We start from the raw sequence: 21,677 nt of genomic DNA on the forward strand, positions 1-21,677 counted from the left end.
TCTGAAAAGTGATTTTATTACAAATGTCGAAATATGTTTGTTAAAAGAATATTCAAATTTGAAAGTCAACCTCTCAGATCACCTTAATTTGGCTTCCATTGGGCATTGTACAACAACCTTTCCAAGCTACAACGCTGCATCGTTTATTTTTCAAATAAAGGAAGAAAGATTTAGAAAGGAGGTCTGCCTGCAAGTCTCTTCCTTCATTTATTGCAGAAATGGAGAGGTAACAAAAACACACAACAAGGGGAGTGCAGAAAGAATGATTTTGTTGCTAAAGCAACCACACATTACTCTGCAACACTGGATTTTGCAACTCCTGTTACCACAGGATCACTACGCAATGCTAATTAAACCAAAATTCTAGAGCTACTTTTAACATTTGGCATTTAACAACAGGTTTATGAGAGTCTGACTTTAGACCATAGTTCAGAATATTCACAGTTCAGAATATGCAAAGCTTTTAATGCAGCAATAAACTTCAACATATGCCTTACCATCATTGTATAAGTAACTTTGTAACTATCTTACACAGCTCACGTGGCATATTCCAAATGATTGACATTTTTGGTGTTTTACCTTAATGTCTTTTTGGTGGCTCTCAAACAAAAAATGAAAATAATAGCCATTGTAATAAGTGCCATGGTAAGTTCATTAATCTTTAGAAAGCAGACAGATGCTACAGTGATAAGCACCAACAAAAGACAGGAATTAATTATTCATTCCATTATCAGCAAAGAATTCAAGTCACATGCAGTAAGTAACGAACAGGGTTACAGAGACAAGAAGCAAAAAACAAGACACTGAATTAGCAATTTGCAACCTGAATTCAATCTTTTCTGTGAAGAGAATGTGGCAGGTACCATAGTGAAAAAAGATGGCATGTGATCATGTAACTAAGGACTAGATCATAATGTGTGCACACAAAGAAATAAATCAAAGCTCCACAGACAAACGACCTTTTCATTTTGCAATCTTGGATGACAAGAGTGAAGATCTAACCATGCTGCTTTACCAGCAATTTGTGACAGTAACATTTTAGGGTTGACTCTTAACCAAACTAAAAAAACCCCAAACCCATCATATTGCACTAACATGATGTGCACATGAATATTCAACAAATTTGGAACCTCTACATCCACTGCACTGATTTTCACCAACTGATCTACGGAGAACATCATTTGGTATTCCATACACAGAGATGGAGTTTTTAACCAATAAGTGTTCTCCAATACTGTTGAGAGGAAGGGGAAAAAAAATGAGGGGTGGTTGTGAAGTTAGCCTGTATTCCAGATTCTGACACGAACCCTGTGCTACTGAGACAGTGAGTTCCCCGTCTCCTTGTGCTCAACCCCATGTATCTGTCTATACTCAGTTCTTCAGTACAACCTTCCAAAACCAGGAGATGCAGAACCTGAATACAAGACATCATAAGTAAAATTTTACGAGATTTCATACATTAGGTTCTAGCAAGTCTCTAGTGAATGCATACAAATTGATTTTTTCCAATTTGGTTAAACTCATAACAAGCTTCAATGACATCAATGGAAATAGCCACATCTTTCAAATAAAAACACACCTACCACCAGTTTTCCAAGTCCTTAAACTCATGGGTGAGGCCCTAAAACTTTAAAAAATGTACCTAAAGTCTTTTTCAAACTGAGGGACCTATCATTTCTGACTACAGTTAAAAAATATTTACCTTAAAGATACATGATATGAAACAGCTGAATCCAAAGGACTGAAAATCAGCAAACTGAAAATAGGAACTGCAAATAGGATTTTACAAGTATGCAGAACATACTGCTGGTCGTCTGGGAAAGAGGCTAGTTAAGAATAGCATGACACTGAGAGAATGACTTCCAGAACATATTGCTGCCTGTTCTATTCTCATGGGTTCCTCAGATGGAAGAAGACAGATGCAAGCCAGATTAACCACTCTGAGCCTGGCTATCATCTTTTCCAAGGACCTGAGGACAACTTTAGTTGATCCTATACATTCCAGTGCATGGAGGAATAGAAGAACATAAATTCTTCGTAAATAAAACTTGTGGGGTTTTTTTTTCCATTTTGTTTTTGTTACAAAGTCACAACATAATAAATGTTTAGATGGATTAATTTCAATGTCATGAAAATGCTTTTCAATTGACATTCTTCTGTATTTACAGTTGAAATGAAACTTATGCAATGCACAAGGCAAGAAGTTAAAAACCAATCACCTGGTACTTATTTAAACATACTGAGATGAAGGTTGGTCAATTGACTGGATATTAAATGGCATCAACAGGATAACGTTCAGTTTCCTGATACACCTGAGACTTTCTGAATGTTCTTAGTGAAGTTTCTTAAGAAACAATCACTAAGAAGCATATATTCAATGTAACAGTGGTATTTTTACTCAGCTGTTGCAAGGATAGATTTATTTTAAACTAAACCATAATCTCAAAATGCAATCTTCTATAATGCTGTTTTTCCAGATTTTTCTTCTTTTTTTTCCAAAAGGAGAAATCTCCAAAAGCAGCAGACCTAAACTTACCTTTCCATGATCCACTCTGGCCGAACTACTTTTTCTCCTTTCAATTCTTTTATTTTGGCATTTGGAAGATTTGTGGCAATGATGTGAGTTGTTTTTGATCTGGAATAATACACATGGTATTGGCCTCCATGCAACATCATTAGCCGTCTTAATTCATCAGCTGAGGGATCTATAAAATTAAAACCAGAAATATTCCTGTTTTGTGTCAGCAAATACAGTAAAAAAAAAAAACTTTAATTGAGAAATATGATGCCATGATCAGAAAGAGTGCAAACCATTGTTTTTATCCTGAAAAACCTTACAAGTTCTGCAAAGAACAAATCAGAAAACCATTTCTGAAGAAACATAGAAAACTGTGTTTCTGAAGACACCGATTCAAAACATAAACATTCTACTTGTTATAGAGGATCTTTCTACAACATGTATGGTGAAGGGGTGGAAAATACTCAAGTAGATTTAATGCTAAACCACATTGAAAACCACTTTACATCAACATAACACAAAATTAGATTAACTCACTTATCTTTTCACCAGAGTTTGGGAGAGTATTTTATACCCAGAAGTAATAGAAAAGAATATCAAAAGGGTTTAACAACAGCACAGAACTCCTACTATACAATTTCTGATTTACTGAAGCAGTTAACTCACTCCTTCCTTACCAGGTTATTCTTGAATTGTTACAGTGAACACAGAATACCTTAAAAACTAACATATCTTCTTATCCCCTCCATCACGTTAGAGTACTTATTTTGCAAGCAGAGGTGGGAAAAAAAAAAGAAAAAAGTTTTAGCTTTTGGAAAACCTTTGCAGTGGTGTCACACTGGCACCAAGAGGTTAGGTTTGGGTCAGCACAAATAGAATGTTTTGAGTAGCAAAACTGGCACAAGATACTAAAAAAAAAAAAAAAAAAAAGTATCAATATAGGAAGGAAGAAAATTTTGTTTTAAAGAATACAGTTACAATTCCTCCCAGTGGCCTACTGTCAACTCTCAAAATATTTCTAACACTTGATTACACCTCTAACTTTTAACTAAAATCAGTGCACATTTTCTCCAAGTGTTATCTTTCCTACTCCAGCCTTTTGGACAACCATCTTGTAGAGCTCTACTTAGGAACAAGATGCTAGATTTTCACTAAAGAAACTGCCTGTATTAAATAACTGATTCAGATGTATTAACAGTTTAACATGACCACCTTAACCATTTTCAGTTTGTTTGAGCCCCGTGCCCAAACCAGCACTGCTCCATATCATAGAAGCTGTATGCATCAGTTATGTAATAGTCACAACATTCCTGGCATAGGTCCCTGAAAAAGGCTTCTGGGAAGTTTCAAAAAGGTTATTAAGCTGCTTTACAGAACCCAGGAGAAAAATGAACGTAAGTATGGCAGATTAAAAATCTTAGACCAGTTAACATGCCATTATCAGTCCACCACAGATAATGCATATATATGTCTTACCTCTCCTCTTGTTCCTCCTTCCACCTAAATCTGATTTTATATTGAAAACCTTAATCATGAAATACAAAGAAACATAATATACAAAGCATATAAAGTAACTGTTATGTATTTACTGAGCTGCAAACTCATTGTGTTTTACAGTTCTTCACTCCACTTAGGATGGTAAAAAGACACTAGAACAAAACAGAACAGATCCTTAAAAAATAAAAGCTTCACCTGTAAAGCCATTGACATAGATGGCGACTCCACTGAAGATACTTGATGAATTTCCATCCCTCTGGTGCTGTATGGCTGAATCTGACCGGAATTGATCCTCCAGTTTCTTAACCTTTGCCGACATGTACCCACCCTAGTTTTTAAGTTAAAACAAAACAAAACAAAAAAAACCCATGATGCTAGTCTTATTTTCTAACGTTTACAGACAGAAACTGGTTAATTATAAGACTGGGAAGGTAAGCAGCATTCCTTCAAAATGATTTTGGTTGACATACAACAGACATATTCTTTTTCCAAATGAAAAATAGCAAATCCTCCACCCTAAATTCTTATCTACAAGACAACTGCATCTTGTTACCAACATGGCAGGATTTATTGCATACTTCTTTTATCTTACACTATAAGAAAAAGATTCTATCTATATAAAAATTCTTATAGAATAAAAAGAAAGAAGAAAAGAAATAAGGGAATGATCCAAGTTTGGATGTTAAATCAGAGGCTCACTGCCTAAAGAAACAATATAGAGACTATTCATTAAGCTCCATGTATTTTCAGTTCTTAAATATACGTGAGACAGTAGTATTGCAAATATTTACCTAAATTAGGTGCCTCAGTTATTGTTTGTCCAACTATACAGAATGTGGTGGAGACAACCATAAATAGTTTTTAAATTTTTTAGTTTAGTTTTTAAATGGTGATTTAAAGCTATTCAGAAGTCTGCACTTATTAATAATGCAATTTAGGATTATTCTGAACGAAGACTTCAAAACCTGTTAATTTTAAAAATTTATTTTGAACTTAATTATGTGTTTTCATGGGAAGCAATCTAATTTATAACATACCTTCAGCATATATAACAAAATTTTAAACCCTTTTTTACCACAGTGCCATTTACCTCTTTAAAAAAAGAAAAAGCCACTTGGTTTTGAACATACCCATATTCCCCAGCCATCGCCATCGCCAGCCCGTTTCCGCCATCCACCCCGCCTCATACTGAAGCTTCTGCATAGAAGAAAAATGCTTGATCAATTAGATGTTTAGTAATATCATCAGTGGCATTTCAATGATGCATTACTGGCCATCTACAGATTATCACAAAGATTACATTTTTCAATGGGCTTCACTGAAGTATGAGTTATACACAGTTAACCTAGGAATGAAAAATTGCATAAAAACCTAGTTACTCAGTTTTGTAGTAATGCATACTGTAGCTCCTGCTATGTATCAAAAACCACGCATATATATTTTGTTCTATTCATCCAGAATACAAAAAACTCATTACAATGTTCAGTTTCCATTATGATTTATTAAATTCTTCCTGATCATCATACATGTCCTATAAAAAAGGAGTAATAAAAGGTTCTTAAACACAATTGCTACCGTTCATGCAAAATATTGCCCAAGTCAGGAACAACTTCTATTTCCTATCTGATATTATCTACATGTTGGGATGCAGGCAAACACCTTCTGGTACTAGAGACTGGAATCAACTTCACCAATGGATTTACAGCTAATCATAAAAGGTCCAAACACTTGATGCTCCAATGCAATACATCACATAAAAGCAAAAAAACCAAAGGCCATCTTATGGTCAGTGAAAAGCCAGTTGTTTAAATGATCCAGTATGATCTATAGCTAGATTTGTGATCTGTTTCTTTGGGTTTGTTTGTTTGTGTTGCTTAATAATAAATTAATAAATATACCCATCCAGCCAAATTGCAGTTTTCCTTTATGCAAGACACTCATCCCTGGGCCATGAGCTGTACACAGCAGTGTCCCCAGATGAGCTATTAGTTGGCTAGAACAGAACTGGTGGAGAGAAAAAGAAACATTTTGGACTGTGGCCAACTGTTCACTGCACCCAAGTGATTCACATTAACTATAGCTGCTGTAACACTGATTTTAAAATATTGATTAATGATGTAGTAAGATCATGAGGTCACTGCCTGCTATTACATCTCTCACTTTCTACTCTAACCAGTTCCCTAAATAAAAACACTGTTTTGTCTTTTAGGGCTATCAGCTCTGAGAGTATGAGGACAGGACTCAAACTAAAAGGAAGAAGATTTAAGCCAGTCACCTTTATTTTATTAAATTTCTATTCCTTTATCCTCCATAAAAATGCACAACTACAGTTAGTACACAGAAGGAAGTCAACTGGTTTTTTTCACCCTTGTCTGCTTTTGAGAAGATACCTATTCTCTGGACTGTCCATAGCATTGTCCAGTAACAGAGTACAGAAGCTTCACTCAGTCTCCAGCCTACCAGAAAGCACATATAACCGTGGATGGAAAGAACAATGCATGTTGGTCATTTGCCTATCCAGGCCTTCTACTGCACTCTTCTGGAGACTGCCTCATTTATCACATTAAAATTTTGTTTCCTCTGAACCTGGCTGAAAGTTGAGTTCTAGCTTTCGCCTCTTAAATCGCTTTTGTTCTAGAGCTACCAAGGAGGCATACTCTGAAATCCAGTTAAACCACCCTGGATTGCAGGCAAGCTTGATTGCAGAACGAGACAGAGCTGCAGGGAAGTTCTTGTAAATACAATCATTTTCACGGAATACTGCAAATATGCCAAATTAGGCAACCATAGAATTATAGTGAAAGCAGGTATAACTACCTGGAAAAGACAAGCTTCGGTTTTATGTTTCAGGACCCCTGCAAACACACGGAGATCATGATGCACCTGGTTCTATTCTTCTTACAGTTGCTGTAATTTGATACATAACCTACACACATGTATATAATTATGAAGATTAATCACATGTCAAGGAGATGAGCTCTACACCAACAACCAAAACAAAGCAACCCCTCCTCAGCATGTTTTATTTTCTCTCTAGGTACTCGCATTTCTTACCCACAGACCAATTTCCAAGACACTGGGCTTTCTGAAATTAATTTTTAGTGGTTTGGATTTTATCTAATAGATACCACAGAACTCTTAAGGAGCAGTGAGAAAAATGAGAGGAGATGAACTAGATGACCACATGAAATACAAAATTGACTTTTTTGCTGTAGAGGACAGTACATACTGGAAATGGCAGGATGATTTCTTTCCTATGGGAAATTTGTATTTTTCCATCAGCTGAAGTCAACTGTAATTCAAATCTATCACTTCTGGCTAAGAAGTTCTTGGAGAAAACAGAAAAGTGTAAGTTCAAGGGAAAAAAAAAACCACATTTATTCATGAAAATGTCATCTAGTGTTTTTAGATATCATAGGTATCAGTGTATGAGCTCATAAGAGACCCCGGAATTTTAACTACTGATTACCCTTTCTCCTTAATAAAGGATGACAAAGTCTTAAAAGGGTGGCTACAAAAAGGACAGAGGCTCTCTCCTCACAAGGAGGCACATGGAGAGGACAAGAGGCAATGGGTACAAGTTGCACCAGGATAGGTTTCATCTTGATATAAGGAAGAAATTTTTTACAGTGAGAACAATCAATCACTGCAACAACCTCCCCAGGGACATGGTGGAGTCCTCATGAGTGGGGGTTTTCAAGCCGCAATTGGACAGGGTGCTAGATAATCTCATTCAGGCTTCCCTATCCATGAAAGGCTGGACTAGATAGTCTTTTGAGGCCCGATAGTCTTTTGAGGCCCCTTCTATGATTCTAAGTCTATAAAAAAGAAAATCTCATGCAAAAGAAACTCCCACTCTGAAAAAAAACAAAGGACCTTCAAGACTGTATGAAACACACACTGTAAGTCACCACAACATCGTAACAAAGATGTTCTTCATTCCAGTCACTGAGTTCTTGAGAAGATAGGATTTGATAGGTAGTTACTCTCACCCCTGTATAGACAGCCTTTTGCTTAAACTAAAATATGTAATGCCTGATGAACTGAAGAACTGCCTTCATGAGGGTAAGCTTTTCTGAAACCTTGAAGCAGATTTAGTTTTTATTCAGGACACTGGAATGTGAAGAAGAAAGATCTCTAGTCTAAATGCCATTAGATCAGAACACCATAACCAGTGGGGCCAATCAAAATCAGAATCATGGGTACGTGCCTACTTTGATTAAAACTAGAAATCAGAAAAACAAAAGTAGTCTAGGTTAGTGTGTTAAAAACACGACATATCAACTGCTCAAAAGTTGTCTTCCTAGAGTCTGCAAAACTAGAGAAGCTAGGCTGTAATGCCTACTTACAACATCTGATAATGATTTACCATTTCCTTGGCAGATGTGATTTCTGCCTCAGCCAGGCCACTTAAATTCTAAACACACAAGTTAGGAACATGGTACTTGAGTGATTACTAGATGCCTCTGGCTCAAATCTTGAGAGTCATGGATTATTTTCTTAATGCTGATATGAAAACCTGGGAGACTAATTTCTCCCTTTGTAGTTCCAGGAACTCAATGATGAGTTCCTGGATGTAGTTCCAGGAACTCAAGGTTTCTGGACTAAGGAGAATCCCCACTGCTAAAGACTTGTGCTTACAGTGCGAATTTTTCCTTGAGAATGAAGATAACCTCTACAGCTGCCTTGCTGAAACCTAAGGAACAAATGAGCGTGAGAGACATTTGCACAGGATGTATTAAACCAGAGGAAAATTAAGCAAGATTTGAAACATGCTCACTGGTTCACGACATAAGAAATGTAAGGGTGATACGATCCTCCCTCTATAGGAATCATGATGAAGGGATGAGTAAGAGAAATGCTTTGTAAAGAATCCTTGAAATGGGGGTGGGGCAGGGCAGGAGCGGGGAATCAATACAGGGGACTTAAACACCCACCACAAACAGGCCAATTTCAGACAAGAGTTCATCTTTCTTGTAGTTATAGTATCTAACTTGTTTCAGAACTGTTTTCACAAATTCAAGAGCAGAAATGCACAGTGACTCAGTGAAAGTGAACCAACATAGTTACGAGTTTTCAGAGTATCTCTAGAGCCTGAAGGACAAGCTATAAAGTGACCCTTCACCCAGAGAAAACCTTTTTAAATAAAACTGCAATGCTCATATTCTGGACCTGTGGGCACAAAGAAATCTTTAGCAATTAAAAAAAAAAAATCCCAACAAACCCTAAAACTGCACAAAAGCCTGTAAAGGTAGAAACAGCATTCCCAGGAATAGAATCCAAGTTTTCAGTGCAAGATAAACAACCTTTCAAGGAAAAAAAAAGTCATTAAGAACTCCTATGACCAAAATTAACATAATTTGGCCCTGCATCCCTTTCTAGACCACATACAAATGGTAAAATCTTGCTGTTCTAAAAAACAGGGTTTTAACTAAAATTCAAATTTCTATTGGGTGATCCTTTTCAAAACTGAAGCTAGAAGACAAACTAAAAGTGTTGATGCTTTGTACATGACTGTAGGCTTGGAAATACTCAATAGAGCCCCCTAGGAAAAGATACATAACATCCCTTTGTGCACTGCTTCACAGGCCTAGCATTATACTTCCCAATTCACAACCACTTAATCCTATTATGAAAGACTGTTAATCAAAGCCTACAGATCAGGTAATGGAATGAAATGTTAAGTCTACATTTTATGAATTCTATAAACGTGCCTGTGTGTATAGAAGAGTTGCACAGCAACTGTGAGATTTCAGATCGCAAAACAAGGAATGTAGATGTGAATGTTGATGTTAAGTTAATGTTTGTTTTAATCTCATTGGTAGCACACACAGTCTGATGAAGGAAAGTTATTTCTTTAAAATACTTTAAATTCAGGATGGTGTGGTTGTAAGACAAGTGGCTTTCCATTATCTTGGGCAGTTGGGATAACACAGATAACGGACAAACCCAGACAAAACCCACAGGTATTATGGGGAGAAACGCTTGGGAGCACAGAATACAGATCTCAATGACTCTGTAAGAAGTGAACATGGACCCTTATGGGCTTTTTAATTCCAGGTCAGTACTAGTCCTGCCCAAACTTGAGTTGTCTCTGTACTTGTCAGCATTCCCTTTTCCAGGTATACGGTGCAGAGACATTTCTGCTGCCTCTTCAAGTAGCCAACTTGAATCTGGCAGAATATATGCTTTTTAGCACTGCACTATGGGAAAGCATATGAACTATTTCCAAAGACAAAATGAAGCTGCACTGTGACTCAACAAATAACCCTGCCAAACTTGTGTCCAAATACATGGCACAAGTAACTTCTAATCCAGCTAATCCAATTTCAGGTAACTGAAAGTTGAGTGAAAGTGTAACACATTGTAACAGCTATTTTGCATTTCTGACCAGAGTGAACATCCTGTCAATGTCCTCTAATGCAAAAAACTTGATTTAATTAACATATTCAAACACCACAAGCCTTATTCTTGAAGGTGTAATTCTACTGCGAATGGAAGTATGGATATCTTGGGCCACTGCTAATGAGTATCAGAATCGTTTGCTTGAACTGTAGATTGAATCCATCCCAGCTCAGCAGGGCTTGAAAGTTGTTTCCATCAAGTGGGTATTTTGTGGCCTGTTTGAGTTTCATGCATCTACATTCCAGCTACCACATCAAACTCACCACTCTACTTGGCACTAGTCTGCAAGCTCTTTGAGGAAAGAACCGTCTTACGTGTTTACACATTTCTCAGCACAAGAGTGTCCTATTCTTGGCTGAGTCTTCTGGAAAAGAGCTGCTGCTACAGGGTCAAAAAATGTTTTCTACCACATATTGAAAAGTTCAGAATCCAGCAAAAGAACTTAAAAATAAAAAGATTGGTCAAAAGTTTTTTTTAAGATACTGTATTTTTAAACCCCTGTGATTTTAGACACTTCAGAGTTAACACTACTGTTCCGTATTAAAATAAACTAATTAGTATGTTGCAAAGCAACTGAATTTTACTCTAGGCGGGAAATAAACTCTCAGGCTGAAGTTTCGTAAGACAGTTGAGTCAACTTGATGGCTGACTGCCACCAAAAGGGATGGTTCTGCTCTTCAGCCTCTGCTGGCCTAACAAGCTTTATCCCTTCTTCCCAACCTCTGCACTACCTCCGAACTCACTTGACCCCTATGTTCATACTGGTGCTGTGTGCAATTCAGCTCACTAAATCAATAGAAAATTGACGTAATTTTACGGGTTAGTTTCTTGCCAGTTCAGCAAGCTGAACTGACTCACAAAAGCATCAAAGCCAAAGCAGACAGGCCAGAAAAGAGTAATGGATGGGACTGTTCCTTTCATTGCCAGTGGGATCTTAAGATTATCTCAGCCATTTCTAGAAACTGATTTTTAGGGTCATGGCTATAACCAACTGTGGTGTAAATGTGGATACTGAGTTGCAACGAGCTAGCTACTCTTCACTAACTAGCCCTGCTTATGTTTTTTCCCCCAATAAACAAGAGGGGCAGGCTACCTCACCTTTTCCATAGGGTACGATTTTTTGAAGAAAGTTACAGTCTAAGAGCTCCCCATCTTAAGCCACATGTGCCCATATGATAACCACTTCTAAATACCGGCACCTGATGTTACAGGACCAACCAACAAGTTCTGTTTTGCAGTTCAATCTTTGATGATATTTTAAAGCAACACAAATGAAATTAGCTGCAGGATACTTGAAAAATATCTGTCCCCAAAAACACCCAACACCACCCCCATCTACTGTGAGTAAACCTAGGAGTATAAATTAGGAGAGAACAATCATTAAAGTCTTGGGCAATTTAAATATTAGACACAAAACTGTTAGTGAGTATGAGAAATTTAGAAACAATATTTTTCTAAAATATGAACATGCATGGCACTTGCTAGAAAGGTGAAATACCATACAACCCACATAAAGCATGGAAAAAACCAAGTCCTTCAGAATCAACTCCTTATGTGTTGATGACTATTCTAAAACTGTGTTCCGTGCATACTTTCATTTGAGCTTGACAGCAAAGAAATGATAGTCTGACCTTCAGTTCAATCACTCCCCCAGAAAGAGACACAGGAACTCTTTGCTAAACTAATCCAGTTTCCAAACTGACTGTTTTTGCAACTCAAAATGGTATTTATTTCAGATCAGCTTACTTTAACATCAAGGACTAAATACTTTACAAGTAACAACTAAGAAATATACATTTCTTTTGCTGGTGAATCATCACAATGACCTAAAGCAGCTGTACAGCAGCTAACCATTTATACGAGAGCTGTACAGGACAAGTGTTTAGACCAGACTTGGAGTCCGGGACAGATGATTGTTCTGTCACAACTTAAGGAACAATGAGCACAAGGTACAGAAAACAGTGTTGCTGCACAGTCTGCACCAGCTTTGAGCAATCTGTTTTCAAGAAGATATTCTTTTTGCTTTTATACATGGCATTTGAGATGGTTAGTTCTTTGAAAAATAGCAAGCCAGATTCAATTTGAGACCAACTGTCAATGTTTCATTCCCCTCTAGGAATAACACTCAGTAGCAGCTACAGTTCATTTAGAGCTTGTCACAAGTAGCTGTTTAACTTGGTTGAATTTTTCTTCTGCTCACAGAAGACTGGCTTCAGTTTCAACATTTCTGCATTTTTTGGTAAAGTTTCCTCCCCTCCTTCATAGTTCCTCAGTGATGAGTGGCTCTTCTTCATAAATTTTCATTGCTATATTTAACCATGTAGCTCAATTCACTTTTTAGTTCAAATATCACCTCTTTAATACAACTGTTCTTATTGCCACAACACACTGGCAAGTTTCAGCAGACTTCAGCAATTGGCTTCATTATTTCTCTTCTGCACTTATATTCTTTTGGGGCTTCAACCCCAAGAGAAGTTAGCACACTCACAATCTTTATGCCAGCTTCTAAATGCCTAGATTAAAAAAAAAATCCATTAAGTAAAATCAAAATAAGAGGCATAGCTTGTGGAATTAGGACTCTCGATAGCAACACAGTGAATGGATTGTAAATCACCAAAAGAAAATTCTCTTTGTCTCCTGGACTTGAGTATCTGAGAGAGTGAGATGAGTATATACAAAGTTGGGTATTCTCCCTTCAAGTCCCTATGTTTAGCTGTCTGTAGTATTTGAGAACAGAGAACTGTGTTACTCCCTTCTTTGGAAAGGAGGAGTGGGATGTTCATTTTTCTCCCCAATAAACCAACAGAACTTGTTTAGGAAATTTTTAGTTTGTGCACTCCTCAGTCTGATGACAATCCAGTCCCACAGCTTGCATCTTACACAAGAAGCCTATGCTGAGGTGTAGGTCAAGCAGTGGGTAGGTAGGTTAAATAAACCATTATCTGTCCTCCTAAATAATGAGAAGAGTTGCTGCTGCTGAATGATTTAGGACTTCCCAAGACTTCCTAGGCGCAGCTGAAGGAAGTGTCCTTGTAAAGCTAAAGAAAAACTTAACAAGGCAGGAGAAGTGGAGGTGTATAATAGTTCGAAAATAAATAACTGGAAAATTTTCACAAGGTGATCAAAGCAAGGACTCTGTGAATGCTCTGAATTTGTTAACATCAAATTCAGAGAAACTGTGGTGGTGAAAACCTCTGACATACACTATCTTCAGCTTCCCCAGATTCCCTAGACTTCAGGCCAGCAGACTGGTGAAGTCTTGTCAAAAGAGACTACATATTTTTGATTGATTTTATGTATTTGTTTGGATATACATGTGTGTGTATATATGTGTGTGTTTTTGTGTGCATGTGAGTGCGTGTATATACACAACAAACTTATCTTTACTTGTCATGAACATGGTGGACAGAACTTTATTTTACTTTGGATATTCACTGACAACTAGAACCTGCTGACCAATTTGCTTACTACCTAGATTAACCACTTTGGCAACAGAGAATGACATAGAAACAAATCTGCTCTCTGGGCCAATGCCCTATCTAACATAATTAGAAGGCACCATTTCTTCTCCACCAGTTTTTTTGGGTGGTTTTGTTTGGGTTTTTTTGTTTGTTTTTTTAGCAGAAGTGCCCAGGGCAGTCATGCTTTATGCTCAGCTCATTCTTATCAGTGTATGCTGAGCAGGTGCTGATCAGGCCAGGCTTTTCAGGGGAAAAAGAAGAGATAAGACAACCACTTTATGAATCTCAAGTGCTAGCTGATGTCAGATATGAAGGAGGACCATCTCTACTTGTCTCTACTCACGGGCAGCACTAAATAGGTACAGCAGCAAAACCCTAAGAACTCAAGTAACTTGACTAGCAAAAGTATTGATGACTACAGATTAGGTATTAAAATAGGCTGATTTTCTGTTCATGGCAGCTTTTGAATTACATTACTTAATTCCAACTGACCTTGCATAGTCAGGTTCCCAAATGTTTTTCTGGATTTGCCTTTGAAACTCTCAAAGCTGCAAAATTCTTTTGAAGTAAAATCTTCACAACATATGGCTTCTGTGCTTAGCCTTGAAGTTTTAAGTTTCTGCACAAGTTTTCTACATCTTCTGTTAGTCCATGGATATTACTTTTATCATCAACTCAGACCAACAAGACTAGGAGGAATCAGATCAAGTTAGTAAGTGGAGAGATCAAAACAAATGGAAATATTTTTTCCTATTGCCTAGTTTATTTGTGGATTCTCTGACACAGAACACCAAGGATGATAAAAGTCCATATGGGTTGAACAGATGAATGGAATAAAAAGCCATTAAAATTTTTATTTTCAAAAAAAGGTAACAAACTACAGGAACTCAGAATATAAAGGCAAAGTTATCTCAGTATGTTTGATTCTTTACTATTAACTAGGCAAACTTTTGATCTGATCCAATATATTCTCGTTTCCTCCTAGATTCAGAGGCAAGTGAAAAGATAGAGCACAGTGTTTCTGTGTTTTCCATGAAAAACATAGTTCTAAGTTCTTAGAACAAAACAAAAATGCTCTCATTCTTTAGGATCCCTAAATAAAACTCAAATCTGAATTGCATTCTTGGCCTGAAGTGGTTTTAAGTCAGTATTTTAAGTACCTCTGACATTGCAACAACAGTGTTACACTGCTGCTTAGTGGAGACAGATCGATACAAAAAGGCCACAGAGGAAAAATGGCCTACCCCAGGCAAACATGATGCTTGTAGAACTTACGTTAAAAATCAACGTAGAAATTATGGGAATCATTACGGAGGGGCAACACTTACAACTGATCAGCCAGAAATTAGAGTGAAAAGTCATTACCCTCCTCCCAGTATTGTTTTAGAAGAGGATTCTTGGAACTGCTTACCAAATAATGCAATTCCATCCAGCATGGAAATCTAGGAAATAGTGACTGAAAAGCCACTCTTTCCAGTTTCCCAATGCTCTAATGTTTCCTGAAAACAACAGGCAGATTCAGAAATCAGGAAAAGTATCCTTTCAACAGACCATTATTTTAGTTCTTTAGTTCAACTGGGAGTTGCATTCAAAAGCACAAAATGGTAAAGTACATTTATTCTACTTGGTAAACTGCACTAATCATTTACTTTGCATGCCAGGGGGTCATGGGCTTTTCTATTTGTAAGAATTATCAGCAATTTCATGACTTCCTTTAAATACCAACAGCTCCTAGGCTTCCAAAATGAGCTAAGTGGACTACAACCATTTGTCCAAGATGCTGACTCATCATGCCCTGGACTAACAGCTGATCTGAGTCACCTCAAAAAGATGAAGTCATGAACATGGTGGACAGAACTTTATTTTACTTTGGATATTCACTGACAACTAGAACCTGACCAAAAATATCAGCAACAGTCCCTAGGATCCTGCCAAAATACACCGCATACCTCACCCTGCCAGAATACTGCCAATCTCTAAGTCAATATGGAAAAACCTTAGAGCAGTTCTCAACCCTATTCTGCGCAGCTTCAGCACTGCTTTTGTGTTTTGCCATTCAAATCAATCCACCTGCATTTGTGCAAGAATGACTCCGCAAGGTACCTGAGCAGTGTCTTCTCCTAAGCGAAATTAGCTTTCTCTTTTTCAGGATTATTTGCTTTCATAAATCAAGAAGCTGAAAAGGTCTGCAGGAATTCAAGCAGACCAAATAAGGAGGTTACAGACGATAATTTCCTTATGTTGGGATTTGGTTAAAGTATTTACAGATAGCTGGGAAGAGAAAGCAAAACCAACACAGAGGAGTTAACCACATGGGTAAGCTTTACTTATGCAAGCAACTAAGTTTCAAACCACCAGCTTCAGCACTATTAAATAGGAAGAATACCAACTGGGAGACCTGAAACTTTGAGATAGGAAAGGAGTGTGTCATTCCATCCCCCCCCCCCCCCCCCCCAAACCCACCAAAAAATTACTTTCCCCAAAAGCTACCACTGAAATTCAGGGACCATGCTCTGCTTAGGCATTTATAGCAAAGAATATGGAATATAGAACAATCCCTTCTAGGTATACCAAGCTAAAAGTATCTCCTAGATGAATTTAACAGTCACAGATTCCTTAACTTCAGCACCAGCAGTGCTTCAGTTAGTTTTGAAAACATAAACCACAGAAATGGAAGTTACCGTCACAGCCCAGAATTTAAAGCTGTTCTACACACCTCTCTTCCACAGAAGAGCAAGAAAGAAGAAGGGTTTCCTAATTCTGACTTCTGTGTTATGAGCACCAGTTACTCCACATGAAATACAGAAGTAAGGGAACCACAGACATGGGAGTCCCTCCTCCCTAAAAACATTTGTGTCTCCAATTAAAATGCTGCCTGGTTTCCACAACAGAGCAGAAAGCTGCTCTTGGGGAGATGCACTACGCAAATTTATCTCTGAAGAAAAGACACTTCCACAATACTATATGACGCATGTTTGAGAATTCCTCACGCTTTTTTGCATGCACTTAGATTTGCTCTCTTACTTTCAACTTTCTTTATAACTCCATGGCCAGTCTCGTTTCTATTTGCTTCCAGTTCTTCCTCATTTTGCTATGCTTAGGTAAGCACATGGCACCATCACCAAATTAATCTACACTGTATTCCTGAGGGAGGTTTTCAACATTCAGGTATTTAACTCCCCTGTTATATCTATACCAGGCAAACACACTGCTAAAAGCTGACAGAGATCTCAGCGATAATAATATGCACCTTTAATTAAACCAGAAAAATGTTCAATACAAAAAAATTCATTCTTCATGAAATAAACAATAGCTAACAAATTAAATGGGGAAAGCACATGGCAGGGTCAGGCAAGTTTTTCTTTTTCTGCTTGTCCTGAACAACTGATCTATTAAAAAAAGGTCTGTGTAATCATATTAATTTTTTCTACCTACTCAAAACCTGGTTTTGTGTTTGAATCATTCTTAGGGGTTTTTTTTTTTTTTTTAATCTCTCCAGTAACTGAAAGGGATGGTAGAAAGATGGAAAATTTGCCATGAAACTTCTTTACAAGAGACATCTGGGTCAAGGGATCAGAAAAGACTAATCAAAATCAGCACTCAGTTACAACACACTATCTCTGCATCAGAACAGGCTGTGACTAAGTAAGAGTATGTACACACTATCCAGAAAGATGGACTGGTGCTATGTTTGAAAGGCCAATTACTGAATAATGTATTGAAGACACATATACTGTACACAGAAAAATGTACAATCAGTTTACTATCGAGGCTTGAAATATACTAATGTATTTTTCCTACTAAAGCTTTACTTTTAAAACAATTTCTCTTCAAGTAGTGACTCACTGGTGTTTAACAAGGCAGGTGTCTGCACTGTGCCTCTACTAATGCTGTCCTACCAATGACCTCCAGTCTGACAGCTTGGGATTATTTACTAACAGGGATTTGGTACTTTGTCCAGCGGAAGAAATGGACTGAATCAAAGACCAGTATGGTGGGAATGGGCAATAGCTATACACTTGAAACTAGACAGCAAAGAATTTGTCAGACATTTGGATTTCTGTGTTAAACGTCATAAACCTTAGTAACACAGAACTACTCCATAAATAAATTTTAACTATAATCTCTTGCAACTAATAGTAATTAGGCAACTGTTTAAAACAGTTCTACCTGAGCAACAATAGCATCTAAATGCACAAAGAATGCGGATTGTAAAATTACAATCCCCTGGTTTTGCTTCTTTGGACTACAGTATCAAATTTGAAATTGGACCTGGATTTTAAATTGAGTGAGATGCAGAAGAAACACCAACTCATCTTTTCATGAAGACAATTTTTCATTAACACAAGCAGAGTATTCATTTTTAAGACTTTGACATTGATCTTAAAGCATCATAAATAATGGAGTACTACAGCACGCAACACAGATATTCTACCAAAAAATCACGTGCTTGTGATATTAGCTTTCTCTCCCTTCTTAAGGTTAACGTGCCATTACCGCGCATCTCCCATCAGAGGTTCTTTGCTCAGTATCACAGGTCAACGGTAACTATAGAGCAAAACGCATCAACATTACATGGGGAAGGGGTGAAGAAGCATGGGTGAACACGTTTGTCCCTCGGTGTCTGTAAGCACAGGCTTACTTATCAAGCAGAGGTCCTCTTCCTTCCCGCACACTGGTTACATCCAGCACTATTGCTCAGCAAATGCAACTTGTGACAAACACGATGGAAAACCGCAGGCAAGACAGACGCCGCTACAGCTGAGCGCCACGGCGCCTGGCGTGCTCGGGAGGGCAAGGCTGCACCGGGGGCTCGGCCTTTCCGTCTCCTCCTCCAACCTATTTCCCCGCCAACGACCCCTCAGCCGGCGGAAGGCCGGCAGCACCCCCCCGGCTCTGCCTGGGGAGCCGTGTTGTGTCTGAAGCGCAGGCCCCATGTGACGGACCCACGCACGCACAGGTGCCGCGGCTGGGGGAGGGGAAGGCGGGGGCGGCTGACCCAGACACGCACACACCTGGCACACCCGCGGCAACTTCCAGCGGGCGGGCGGGCGCGCGCCCAGGGGGCCCTCCCCCTCCCCCCCCCCCCCCCCCCCCACCCCCGCGCGCACACCCTCCCGCGCGCACACCCTCCCGCGCGCGGGCAAGCGGGGCTGAGCCAGGGCCCCGCGCCGGTTACATAACCCCGCGCGCCGCCGCCGCCAGCCCCCCCCCCCCAACCCCTCTCCCCCGCCCCGCCGGGGAAGAGCTGCGGCGGGGAGAAGGGGGAGGACCAGGCCGCGGGCCCAGGGAGGGGCTGAGGCAGGGCAGGGGCTGCGGGCCCGCGGCTGCCTCAGGCTTCTCCTTCCTTCCTTCCTTCCTTCCTTCCCTCCTTCCTTCCTTCCTTCCCTCCCGTCCCCGAGCCGCCCCCCCGCACGCGCGCACGGGGGCGCGCTCGCGAGCGCCGGGCGGCCATGGGGGCCGCGGCCGCCGCGCCGAGAGGCGGCGGCGCGGTGGAGGGGGGGGGGGGGGGGGTCGGTGGGGGGAAGGCGCCCGCTCCGGCAGCCCCGCGCCGCCGCTCACCTTTCGCCGCGTCCCAGACGCACATTCCCGGGGCGCCGCCGCCGCCTGCCCTGCCGGGCCGTGTGTGTGTGGTGTGTTGGGGGGGGGGGGGGGGGGGCTTCACATCGCGGCTCCCCCCCCCGGCGCGGACGCACGCAACCACCGCCTCCTGCCCGCCTTCTTCCCTCTCCTCCTCCCCGGCTCTCAGCCCCGGCCGCGCTCTCCCTCTCCTCTCTCTTCCCCCCCCTTCCTCCCTCCCTCCTTCTCCTCCCCCTCTCGGTGTCCCCAGCAGCAGCCCCTCCTCCCCCCGCCCTTCCTGCCAGCGCGTCACGAGAGAGTCTCGCGCCACCAACCGCCGCTCGGTCAACCAAGCCCCGCGCGCGCGCGCCGGGGCGGGCCAGCCAGCCGGCGCGCCCCCTAGCGGCTCGCGCCCCACGCGCGGCGCCGCCCAGGGGGCTGGGGAGCGCTCGCAGCGGGCACGTGACGGCGGGGCGGGCGCCGGCGGTGGCTCGCGCGCCTTCCCCCCCCCCCCACCGTCCGGGTGGGCTGCGCAGGGCGCGGGGCGGCGGCGCCCCCTGGCGGCCCGACGGGCGCGCCGCAGGCGTGGGAGCTGCTGCTGCTGCCGCGGCGGCGGAGGCGGCGGCGGCGCTGGCAGGCGTTCTGCACCGGGATGGGACGGGACGGGACGGGACCGGAGGGAAGGGGGGCGGATCGTTGTGCCGAGCGTAGCCCGCCCCTCCCGCCTCCCGGGGCCGCCGGCAGCTATCGGCCGGCCGGCGGAGGTGAGGGGCGCGCGCGTCCGCCCGCAGTGCGGCCGCGTCTCCCCGTAGCGCAGCAGCGGGCGGCGGCGGCGGGCAGGGCCCGGTGCGGGCGGGCGGGCGGGCGGCCTGCGGAGAGGGGGCTGGCAGGTCTGCTGCCCCCGGCGCTGGCACGGCCCGCCTGCCTGGGGCTGGGCCGCGCCGCCGGCGGCGGGGGGAGCCCCCCTACCCCTTTCCGCCGCCGCTCCCGCAGCCGCCGTTCGGGGAAGAAGCGCCCGGGGAAGGCCCGCCTCGGCTGGGCCCGCCGGGGGGGCCGCCGTAGGCCGGCCCTGCAGCGTCCCCCTCCGCACCGGGGCCATTGGAGGGCATGGCGGGTGGGGCATCCCGGCCCAGCCCCGTCCCTGCCCTGGCTGGGTCCTGGTGGCTGCAGCGGGGCTGAGCCGGGTTGAGGCCTCACCAGCCTCACGCTAGAAGGGATTTGTCCCACAGGAAAAGGGCCTGCTTGTTCCCCTTGCTCTCTGGATACGGGAATAACACCCACGGGCTCCCCGCATGTGATTCTGCATTTTCAGTTAGCCAGATTTCTAAAAGAAGTGCAGCGGTGCCACCTGCTCTTCCCTGCTAACTTTCGCATCCAGCGGCCGGTTCAGCCCAGTCCGACGAAGGGATCTCCGCCTCAGCAATACGAAGCTTACAGGTTTCATTAGAAAGAGCAGCAGGGAGGTAGCATGAGAGCCCGAGGTAATTTCTTCGCTGAGCTTTCTAGCGCCAGGCAGGACGCTCCCGTGCCAGACCAGTCACAGCGTGCGTGGGCCCTTCTCCAGTTCTTCCCCATGGGAAGAGCATTGGGGATACTGTGAAGCATGTCTGTGGGGAGGCTGGAAAGAAGGAGAGACCAGTTGTGGGGGAAGACGTAGAGTATGTGGGGATCCTTGTATAGGAAAGTGGGTGTTATTGTGGTATGGGAATGTTAGGGGAAATAACGTACAAGGAAACTTGGACATAAGACACTTAGGAAACCAGGCCTTATTAGTTGTGCCACTTACAGAAAAATTGTTTGTTATTGAGTTACTTGTTCTAATTCTGTTATGTGCAGTTTGTTTTACAAGTAGAAGATGGCCCCGGTCCTACAACTGTATCCACTTAGATCTGCTAGGAGTCTCCACTGATACTGGGCAAAACTCCAGTTTGGCTAGAAGCACATCAATCTGCCCACGTGGACTCAGTTTCGGGGATGAAGCTGTACATGTCTGTCAGAAAAGTATTTATGTGGAACCTTCTTTTCTCCACCTGCATTGCCAGAACAGAGGAACAGTTGTCCTGTTCTGTGAAAAATGTTAAAATTTCAAGTATTTTTGTGCTCTGCACTGTGTGATAAAGCCAAGACCTTTATGAAAATCCAGACTTTCCCCCATAGCTAGGTACATACTGCTCAAGGTAACCAGGTAGGATAAGGGAAGGTCAGGTTAAGGCCTTCCTAGGTCAGTTGACCATCAG

The 21,677-nt window shown here is 41.9% G+C and overlaps 1 protein-coding gene across 4 annotated transcripts in view; it reads right to left on the reverse strand.

Moving 5' to 3' along the window:
- Positions 1–19,485, reverse strand: part of REV1 (REV1 DNA directed polymerase) — a 61,431-nt gene extending 41,946 nt beyond the window's left edge. For 3 of the 4 annotated variants that reach the window (XM_075712795.1, XM_075712787.1, XM_075712773.1), the window contains exons 1-4: positions 19,444–19,485; positions 5,146–5,212; positions 4,211–4,343; positions 2,537–2,705 (exon numbers count right to left, since the gene is read on the reverse strand). In XM_075712795.1, the coding sequence (XP_075568910.1) occupies positions 2,537–2,705; positions 4,211–4,343; positions 5,146–5,202 (359 nt within the window). In that variant the 5' untranslated portion in view covers positions 5,203–5,212; positions 19,444–19,485. Of the gene's footprint in view, positions 1–2,536; positions 2,706–4,210; positions 4,344–5,145; positions 5,213–18,523; positions 18,699–19,443 lie in introns of those variants that run through there. The other variant, XM_075712780.1, reaches the window with a different exon arrangement.
- Between the last annotated feature and the right edge of the window lie 2,192 nt (positions 19,486–21,677).

This window comes from Pelecanus crispus, chromosome 1 (assembly GCF_030463565.1).
Source record: "Pelecanus crispus isolate bPelCri1 chromosome 1, bPelCri1.pri, whole genome shotgun sequence".
NCBI classification, from domain to species: Eukaryota; Metazoa; Chordata; class Aves; order Pelecaniformes; family Pelecanidae; genus Pelecanus; species Pelecanus crispus.